Genomic DNA, 10,214 nt, shown 5'->3' with positions numbered 1-10,214 from the left:
GTGACTGGATAGGGGTTCAAGCCTAGACTTGGCTTGGCTGGAGATTCCCTTGGATAAGCCACATACATAAAAAGCAGGATACATTGCCCATTTTTACAGCAGAAACAGAAAGCTGTAGGAACAGAATTACTATATGCTATAGAAATACCCGTGGCAGCAGCTACAGGTGAGAGTATGATGCAACTGCTGGTAGCATCAAGCAGGCAGAGGCAGGCTCACTTCCAGCAGCTAAACCGAGTACATCCAGTATCGCACACAATTCCAGACTTCCAGTTCTTCTTAGACTTGGGGTAGAGATAATTTATTTGTTTTTTCTGCATTAAAACCTGACAGGCAGTATAAAAACTTTTCAATGTATTTAAAAACACTGATTCTTTAAAAAACACTGATTATCTAAAAACTCCTAGCATGGCTGGGAGTTAAGGAGGTAAACGCTTAAAGAAAAAATCTAAAGTTCTTGTCACACCTTCTCTGGGGCATTTTGCACTAGATCCTGCTGGAGTCTTGGGCTTGTTCTTTGCCTTGGCAGGAGACCTGGGAGCTGCTGCTGAAGCTGTGGGAGCGCTGGGCTCCAGGAAGGAGCTTTGCAGCTCCAGAGCAAAGTGGTAGTCCATGTGCTCTGGGAACTCCCACACCAGCACGAGCTGGCCGCACTTCTCACAGCACTGCTGGTCCCCTGGCGAGGCAGGAGGGAGCAGGCCAAGCTCAGGAGAGGATGGTAAATTCTGGTCACTTCCCTCCATAGCTGGCTCTAATTTCAGAAAGGTCATGGAGCTGGGTGGAGTTGAGGGTGTTTGCATAGCATCAGACAGTGACTTCTCACAGGGAAGCCTCTTGTAAGGAGAAGTAGGGCTCCCATCTCTGGGACTCTGCTTCACAGGGGATTCCAGGTCATGCTGCACAGAGGCAAGTCCAATGCCATCTGTCTCTTGGTGCTCTGGTGAGCTGGGCACAGGTGGCTCTGCAGCAGTAGCAGCAGGTAGGCTGGTTGCTGCCACCATCTGTGACTGCTGCCTTTCTGCTGCCTTTTGGAAGAATGACTCAATAGCATTAGCTGGCTTCTGCCTAAGCTCTTTGCTTGGGCTCCTGAAGAACTTGACCCTGGGCCTCTTAGAAGATGTGGTGTTTTGGCTGGCAGTAGCAGTGCCATCAGGCTGGGCATCGCGCGTCAGGAAGGTGGCGATGCCTGCAGAGAGGAGCGTGGCAGGCTCTGAGAACTTGTTTGCTGAGAGAAGCACCGATATGAGCGGTGGAGACCTGCAAAAGACAGACCAACATCAACTCAGACACCAGCCTGGGAAGCAAGAAGTCTTTCAAGGTAAGACTTTAAGCAACATAAAATGTTCACAGACAGGGGAATTGAAGTCTGGGTATCTGGCAAGGGATGAGAGATATGTTTCCTCTGACAAAATGTTAGTATTGCTCTCTCCAGAATAGTCTCACAGACACAGCAGGCTGCATTCAGCAGAGCAGAAAACCTCTTTGCAGAACAGCATTTCCCAAAGGAATGGGCACTGGAGCAGGGGCAGCCAGCTGCCAGCCTGGACTTTGAGTCCACCACAGGCTGGAGCTGCTGTGAGACTCCCAGGCAAGGTGAGAGGGCCTTAGGGGAGCAGCAGCCTTGTCAGAGCCTAACAGACAGGACTTCCATGCCTTAGCTATGCCTCAGCCTCACTGCAGAGCAGGAGGAAGGAAGTAACGTTGAGTACAGGAGCTGTGCACCTTAGTGATCCTTCCTGCCCCAACGGCCTCCTCCCAAAAAGCACCTTTGTCCTTAGGGGAGGAGAACAAGGCCTCGCTAGCCTCTCTAGTCTGGCAAGGACTGCTTCGCTCCAGCTGAACACCCCCCTGCCAGTAGCAATCAGCTCCAAGTACAGAATTAAGAAGGGTCTGGCCAGATGTGGGGCGAGGTGGCTTTTCCTACCAGTCAGCATAACACTATCATTCCTTTCTGTGAGGTCCCCAGCTCATCCTGCACCCCCTGTAGCAGAGCAACCCCCAACCGTGACACAAACACCCCTTCCACACTCACCAGGCTGCCTGGTGAGCCCCAGCCATGTTGCAGGTTTGGATGAGGGCAAAGGCATCATTGCAAATCTTCTGGGCATCGTAGCGTGTCAGAGCGCAATGGCGTGACACCTGTGTGTCTCCTTGCATACGGATGGCCACCATCAGCTGCTTGGCCACTCGGTGGTTCTGCAGAGAGAAGAGGTAGCTGTGTTTCAAGCAACACCAGCAGGAAAGAGCAGGAAGGGCCAAGGAGATGGTCTTGCTGCCCAGAACCTTGTGCTATCAGCTACCACCTCCCGATGATGCTGTGTGACAGGTGGCAGCTTGTCCTGCCTGGCCTGATCTCCAGGGGATGACATACAGGTCAGCAAGTGCTTGTGCCACACAAGATAGAAAGCAGTTAGTCCTTGCTTTCCTCAAAGGACAGCTGCGCACCTTTTCTTGCCGTCCCTGCAGCGATGAAGCTTGCAGATAAACCTCACCCTGGCCTGCAGTCTGCTATCTGGATTTGAGCATATCGCTTCCTCTCACAGCCCACAGCACAGGCGGAGCTGCATCAGCAAAGGGCTTGTAAGAGAGATGAAGGTGTGGTGGCTTTCAGGTCCCTGCATCCTAAAGCATGGGACAAGGACCATCCTTAGCCCTGCCGTGTTCCAGGGCAAAACCATCCTTCCTGGCCGGGCTCCTGCATCTCTCTTTTTTGGGACACCTCAACACACAGGCACACATCTCAGGGCGAGCAAATTTCCTCCCCAACCACACACCACCCTCAGCCTCCTGTAAACAGCTCTCGGTGCAAACGTGCTGTGTGGTTTCCTGAAGGCCAGCGGGGAGAAGGCTGTCCCCCTGCCGCCCCCCTCCTTACCTGGCTCCTGTCCTTGATCAGTCTGGATTCCAGCTCCAAGGCCAGCTGCAAGAGCCAGTGCTGCACCTGGACAAGACAGTGGTAACAGACAGGTTGGGCCTCTGCTCCCAGCACTGCCCCCAGCCCAGAGCAACGCTCTGTGCACTGGGCAATGCTGGAGAGGGATCAGACTGGAATGGACACAGACTATCACAGGGCCTTATGCCTCAAGTACTCCTGGAGAAATTGGCCCAGGTGAGGATTCAACACTGGAGGGAGGGCACTGTAGATACCACACAAGTCCTGCAGCATTAGTGCTAGATTTTGCCAAGTAATCTGGGCCCCCTGCCCTGGATCTCTCTTGGCATCTCCCTGCAGCTCTGTGGGAACCTCTCCCGAGCTAACAGGTAAGGTGCACTCTCCCTCTCTCTTTGGGTTAGCTACTTTCTTTCTAGCAACCAAGCCCTTGAAGCTTGGCACCATGAATACCTTTTGAACAGTACAAGCCCACAGCTTCCCTCATGGATTACACCAAGGTTGGACCTCTTTGTGCAGGAGTTCGTCAATGCATTTCTGTCAAACAGGGATTTCCCCAGTTTCCCCAAATCACCTCCTTGCACTGAGCCCCTAGGCTGAGTCTCAGGGCACTGTGGCACAGAAAAGCAGGAGTTTTGCAAGCTAGTCTCAGCTTCTAGTGTTCTCATCAGTGCGAAGGCCAAGCCTTGTTCTAGATGTAGGCTTCTCCTACCTCCTTCTGTGTGGCCAGGGCTGTCCTCCCAGGGAAGTTCTTGCTGCAGCCAATGGACTGAGGCAGGTACCGGTTTTTGACAGGTTCATCTTCAATTCCTCTGCACAAGTCATACAGCCAAGACCTGAAAGCCACAGAGGAAGCAGGAGGTGAAGGCAGCTGCAGATGGGCAGGCATCGCTGGGCAGCAAGTCAGCCTTCTGCTGAGCCATGCTTTCAGCTCTGTGCACGCTGTGACTCTGCCTCTCATCCCCAGCTCTGCAGTTGCAGCCACAGCTGAACAGGCAGGCTTCCTTCAGGCCACAACTGCCTGTCAGCACAACGCCTCTGCCTCGTCTCCTGAAGTGGCAAGAGTTCAGCAGTCTGTAGGGCACCTCAAACACTGCCCTGGGCTCAGAAGTGGTGTTTCAGGCTCCAGTCCAGCCTTATAATTTCCTCTGTAATGAAACTGTCAGGCCTGCCTGCTTCCGAGCCTGCAGGGAACCCTTCCACAGCTTGGCCCATATTTAGACGCTGTGGAGGAAAGCAGAGGAGCTGGCTGACAGGCAAAACATTATCCTGTGGAGGGTGCCTGGGAGCAGACAAGACTGGAAACCTGTTTGTGGGCCTGCCAGACCAATGCTTCTCAAAGATGTCACTCAAGTTTTACCTTCCAGCCATCCTAATCACAGCAGAACAACCTGTGACCAAAAGGAAGTCTCAGTTCCTGCCAAGAGCCAAGTTGTGGTGAGTGGTTTATCATTACCCAGTTTTGTCTCCAAAGTGAGTCTGGAGCTCTGTCTCACTGAACTGTGTCAGCTCACCGATGTATTCCACTCCCAGGATGTCTGTGATGGCAGTGCCAAGCTTGCCTCCCAGGTTACGGCTACAGCAGAGAAAGAGAGAAAAAAAGAGAACACGAATTAAGTATCACGTGGAGATTATGCTAAATCTTTATGCAGCAGCTGCCCCTAGGTTCAGGAGTGCTAGGAGCAGTCAGAAAATAGTAGGACAAAAGGGGGCACTTGGTGGTACATAACAGCTCTTTTGCTTGTGGTGAGACACATAGGAGCTGCAGTGGGAACTGCTCCTTGGCTCACCCAGTTTTGGTGCCTCTCCCTCAGCTCCATCTTGATCTCAAACCATGCTCTGAAAAATGGCTCACAGGCTCCCTGCTTCCTCCTACGCAGACAGGACCCTTCTCCACCCATCTCCTTCTCATCTCGAGAGAGACACTGAAGGCAGTGCAGGCCAGGAGAGCAGGACCAGGAATCCATTCCTCTGGAGCAGCGGTGCTGGCAACTCTTCCTCACACCAGGGAAAGTACTTGGGCACAGTGCAGATGTTCAAAACCAAAGCACATCTGCTCTCTAAGAGTACAGCTCTGTCGCTCACACTGGGGCACAGCTACAGCCTCCTTTCCCACAGTAGCTCCAGCTTACACCTGCACACTCCAGCAGTCATCTTGAGCACAGCTCTACTGAGGGAAGGGCTGCCCAGAGGATGTTAGTGGGCTCTTCCATGGGGGTCCCTTCACTGGCAGGCTGCAGCTCCCCCTGAACTGCCACTCACAGCTGTGAGGGATTACTGGCAGGACTTCCTCTTCCTTTCTTGCAAGCACTGATGAGCAGTTACCTCTGGCGTTGAAAGCCTTTGCTGGCTGCTATCAATTAGCATCAAATTGCTCTCTGCTGAGTTGGCCAGGAGCCGTTTCCTACCCCCAAATCACTTCAGTTCTGCTCACACAAGCAATGATGACGAACCAAGAGAAGCAAGTACCACAACAATGAAGACAAACAGGGCTCTCTTCCTGATAAAAATCTGGATTGCAGAAGCACAGCACCAGCACTTCAAATATGTGCTCTTACCACAGAGCAGCTCAGCCTGAGCCTCAAGCTGCACAAAAGCCAGCAGCTCCCCAGTACTTACATGTTGCTGACGGGCAGTTGGCTGAAAAGCTGCGGGACAAATCGTGAAGATACGAGTGTCTGGCGGTTGGGCTTGTTTAACCCACAGGCCAGTTTTGCCAGTGTCTGTAACACAGAGGAGGGGTGGAAACCCGTTATTACAAACTCTGCACCGACTCTATTGTGGCTCAACCTAACAGCTTGTGCTGTATCACCTCTAAAGGCTGCCTTTGGAATAGCTGCAAGGAAGGACGTGCAGGTTGCACTGTTACTTGCCCCCAGGTACCACCCACCTTGGGACCTGGCATGCGCTGGCTGGGTGCTCTAAAAGCACTGCTGCTTCCAGACTTCTGGCTCTGCAAAGGGCTGGATTCCTGCTCCAGGCAGCTTGAGGGATCTGGGTCTATCACCTGCTCTGGTTGGCTTAATTTTCATCAGACAAGCATGCTAGAGCTTCCTGTAATCCTCCCCAGGCTACTTCTCTCACTATGTCTTGCTCCTTCATCTTCTGTGTTTGTCTTGCTTTTTCTCACTGTTACTATTTTAATCTTCTCTCTGCGAAGGCCACAGCAGCATAATGCTGCAAAAGGGAATCTGCAAAATACAGAAATGCTGGCCTGGGATTCTCTAGCCTATCTGCTATATAGCTTCCCCTCCCACTCTAATCTACAATATCAAGAATACACAGACCAGCCTGAAATAAATTTAGCTGGGTGTTTTGTTCTTTTTTAAACAAGTTTAATAATTTCCTCTTGCACTGCTTCACCTCCTATAACTAAGCAAAATTTCCTTCCTGCCTGTTGAGCTATGATCTTTATTAACTGCCTGTTTTACAGGCTTACATGCACTCCCACTCTTCTCTAGATAAAGTAGACACCTTTCCTTCAACTTTTCATATCTAGTCATGTTCCAGATGTCTAGTTATTGTAATTCTTGTTTCACTGGAGACTTTTCTAAGTTTACCCACACTGTTCATAAAGTCAAGTGCTGCAACCTCAACCAATCACTGACTTCACGGGGAGAAATAATTTACTTTTTCTGACACCTTCTCTAATTTGCACATGCTGAAACAAGATTGGCCATTTCTACAAGAGCACTCACATTACTGACTAATCCTGCTGCTTGGCCACGAGTAACTCCAGGCTACATCCTGACTTACTGTGACTTAGCCAAAAGCCTGCTGGTTGCTTTTTTCCTATAAACCGCTAAAACAGTCAGTGAGGAACATAAGAAGCACTGCTTAGTGATTTCAGTCTGTTTCTGGGCTTTTGTAAGCCCAGAGTTTTCATCTCCAGTTTCACCTCCCAGAACTCTCACAGCCTGGGCCCTTAGCCTCATCTGCACTTAGCATCGCCTGAATACCTACGGCTGTTTCCTCTCTATAGGCTTCCTTGAAAATATTGGCCTTTAGTGCACCTCAGACAGACCACCCAGGCCCCCTCTCTAAACATCCTAATTTCAGTGTAAGTCACTGAGCAAAATTATTATGGAAAACAATAATGTTTTCTTCAGCTAGACACACACCTTTCAGACAACCTCAGTCACGTTGTGTTTTGCTAGGGTTTCATCTTTGGCTTATGCAACTCAAGGTGAGGTGCATTAGAAACCTTAAGGTAAATACCTCACATCTGCAGTTTCCTGTGTACATTAGGCCACTCACACTGTCAAGGGGTCACATAAATGAGTTGGGCACAAGTGGTTCTTGATAAAACCATGCTGTTGTCCTCCAGGTGCTTCCAAATAGCTCATACAATTATTTGGTCTCATTTATCAGCTGGGTTCCTGGTGGACTCTAACAAGTTAGCTCACTAGGAAGAAAGATCCCTCAGGAGAGTTTTCTTCAGGAAAAAAATAGAGCTTATATCAGGTAACCTCCACTTTGAGTTTTAGGCAATGGTGGCTGTAGTCAGGGAATAGTTTTTACTGACAAAAATTCCCAGTGACTTGGAGAAAAAGAATACCAGTTTGGGGCACTGAGGTGAGTCAGGTTGCTTTTCCTCTTTCTGGTCAGTCAGTCTTTACCCCCGTTTGCTATATTTTGGGTGATGCTCAGCCAGCTGCTGAGAGCAGCCACAGGAACACTTCGTGCATGACAGCAGCTGCAGAAACAAACGGACTTTGATGCTGCAGCTATACAGGGTTTCCTGCTGGGTGAAATGCAGAGCAGTTTACTGAGAGCACCTACTACTCATTTCGGTTTTTGCAAAAGGGGCTTATCTGTACAGTTATGACTTCAAAAATGCAGGTTCTGGCCAAAGTAGGAATAGGATAAAGACTAAATGGATGCTTTGGATCTTAAGGGAGACACATTTCATCTTAGACTGCTGCAGAAACAACTGAAACTATTACCAGCGATACACAGGTACTAGAGCTAGTTCTGCACAGGATCACCTTGAAATTTGAGCAGACTGTGATGCAGAGACAGTTGAGGAAGATCACTGGTGTGGAAATTTCCAGTGAAAGGGATGTTCAACTTGCTTTTTTTCTTCTCTTTAACCAAGAATAACAGAGAACATTCCTGCTATCCCTAGCAGCTTCTCCCAGCTTCCATTAAGTTTCTATGCCAGCATTCTTATTTCTTTGTTTTAAAGGAAGCAAGGAAATGATGATGTACTGTGCTATCCCTGAAGAACTGTATATCTATACTAGCAAGCACAATGCAGAGATTACCACATCAGAAGCCTACATATGGCTGTGCAGAACACAGTACAGTGCTTCCACAGCCAGCTCACCTCTGTAGGTACCAACCTTTTCTGCAAAGGCTGAAATAAGTGCTAGGTGCTCTCAGTAAACCACTCTGCATTTCACCCAGCAGGAAACCCTGTATAGCTGCAGCATCAAAGTCCGTTTGTTTCTGCAGCTGCTGTCATACACGAAGTGCTCCTGTGGCTGCTCTCAGCAGCTGGCTGAGCATCACCCAAAATATAGCAAACAGGGGGGTAAAGACTGACTGACCAGAAAGAGGAAAAGCAACCTGACTCACCTCAGTGCCCCAAACTGGTATTCTTTTTCTCCAAGTCACTGGGAATTTTTGTCAGTAAAAACCATTCCCTGACTACAGCCACCATTGCCACTTGGGGTGGTGGTTATCTGCTTTGAGCTCTATTTTTTTCGTGAAGGAAACTCTCTGAAGGGACTTAAAACCTTTCTCTTCCTAGTGAGCTAACTTGTTAAGAGTACACCAGGAACCCAGACAGTAAATGAATTAAAGACTGACTGCATAAGTCACATCTCTGGGAAAAGATTTCTTCCCCTTCCCAGATGTCTTATAATTTCCCTGAAGGTGCGCTCACACATGGCTGCATTCCCTGCTCAGCTCATTTTGCATGGGACATAGAGTACATAGAAGACCATCTACAGCACATTCTGATTCTGCTACTCAGAAGAAGTCAAGCTCATGTATTGCACACATACCTTATTGTGTGAAATCCCAGCTGAACACTGGAATCCAGTGGCTGCTTCCACAGCCACCCTCATTTCTTCCACAATTACTGCACCCATGGTGAGCTGCAGATCAGGACAGTCGGGGTTATCAAAAGACAGTGACGCCAGCCACTCCTGCAGGCCACGTTGCCGCAGCTCCTCTAGAAAAGGGACACAAAGGGGATCAACGTTGGCATTTCTCCCTGAGCCCAGCAAAGGGATTGGCAGCATCAGGGAGCCACAGGAAACAGCCACATGCTGCTGTAACTGCATGCCGACAGCCAGGATGAAAAGCAGGCACCCTAAAAGCCGTTCAGCGGGGAAAACATAGATCCCATTTACCGTGCTTTCACTTCGGGGGACACACAGCGCCCCACCTTCTGTTGATGTACAGGGAGCAATACTGACGGAGGGGGTGAGGGACGGCACAGGGGGAGCAGCGTCGCCCGCCTTCTCTCTGCCTTGTGCGGCCCCGAAGCGAAAGCCGTTCGCGCCGCGGTACGCAAAGCGGCCGAAGCGCCGCGGGGCCGTCGGGGGCCGGGCGGGTGCGTACCCTTCCCGCCGGGCTGGGGGCCGGGGTCGTCGGGCAGCCCCTCCACGAAGGTGGTGGGCAGCAGGGTGGGTGCCAGGGGGCGGCCCCCCAGCGCCCGCAGCCGCTCCCGCGCGCTGCCCGTCAGGTCCAGGTACGCCTCGTCGATGCTGGCCCGCTCGATGGTGGCGAAGCGCGACAGCACCTGCATCACCTCCGTGCTGGCCTCCCGGTACCTGCCGGGCGGCGGGCACAGCCTTCAGGCGCCACCCCGCGCAAAGGCGGCCCCCGCCGGCCTCCCCCCGCCCGGGCCCGACCGCCGGCCCCGCTCACCGGGTGAGATCAGCCTTGCCCCGCGCCTGGGGCACCCGCGCCAGCGCCAGCTCGGGGCACAGCGCCCGCGCCTCCGTCGCCCACATCCCGCGGGTCACGCCGAAGGCGCGCGCCTCGTAGCTCACCGCGATGATCCTGCAAAGACACGGGCGGCGGCGGCTGCAGGGCGGGCGCGGCCGCGGGTGGAAGGGACCGCGGCCGGAGACGCCGCCGGCACCTACCCGCCGCCCTGCCACTCTTTGTACTGCACCACGGCGCAGGGGCGGCCGCGCAGCTGCGGGTCGAGGCGCTGCTCCACCTGCATGAAGAAGCAGTCCATGTCCACCAGGGCCACCACACGCTCCCGGCCCCGCGACATGCCGCAACCGGCGCCGCCGCCACCTCCCGCCCGACTGACGGACCATCCGCCCCGCCCCGGAGCCGCAGGCCCCGCGCGGGGCAC

General features: G+C 52.1%; 1 protein-coding gene across 1 annotated transcript; it reads right to left on the bottom strand.

Moving 5' to 3' along the window:
* Window positions 1-293: 293 nt before the first annotated feature.
* On the bottom strand, window positions 294-10,150 carry POLH (DNA polymerase eta). The gene is made up of 10 exons (XM_065631833.1): window positions 9,994-10,150; window positions 9,773-9,907; window positions 9,464-9,675; window positions 8,902-9,071; window positions 5,510-5,613; window positions 4,347-4,466; window positions 3,603-3,726; window positions 2,876-2,941; window positions 2,033-2,196; window positions 294-1,257 (listed from the first exon to the last, which is right to left on the bottom strand). Exons 1-10 carry the CDS (start codon window positions 10,128-10,130, stop codon window positions 420-422), a joined length of 2,070 nt encoding a protein of 689 aa, XP_065487905.1. The 5' UTR covers window positions 10,131-10,150; the 3' UTR covers window positions 294-419.
* Window positions 10,151-10,214: the final 64 nt, after the last annotated feature.

The sequence above is a fragment of the Caloenas nicobarica genome, chromosome 3 (assembly GCF_036013445.1).
Source record: "Caloenas nicobarica isolate bCalNic1 chromosome 3, bCalNic1.hap1, whole genome shotgun sequence".
NCBI classification, from domain to species: Eukaryota; Metazoa; Chordata; class Aves; order Columbiformes; family Columbidae; genus Caloenas; species Caloenas nicobarica.
The sequence above is the reverse complement of the archived record's forward strand: the minus strand, read 5'-3'. Positions and strand labels throughout refer to the sequence as shown.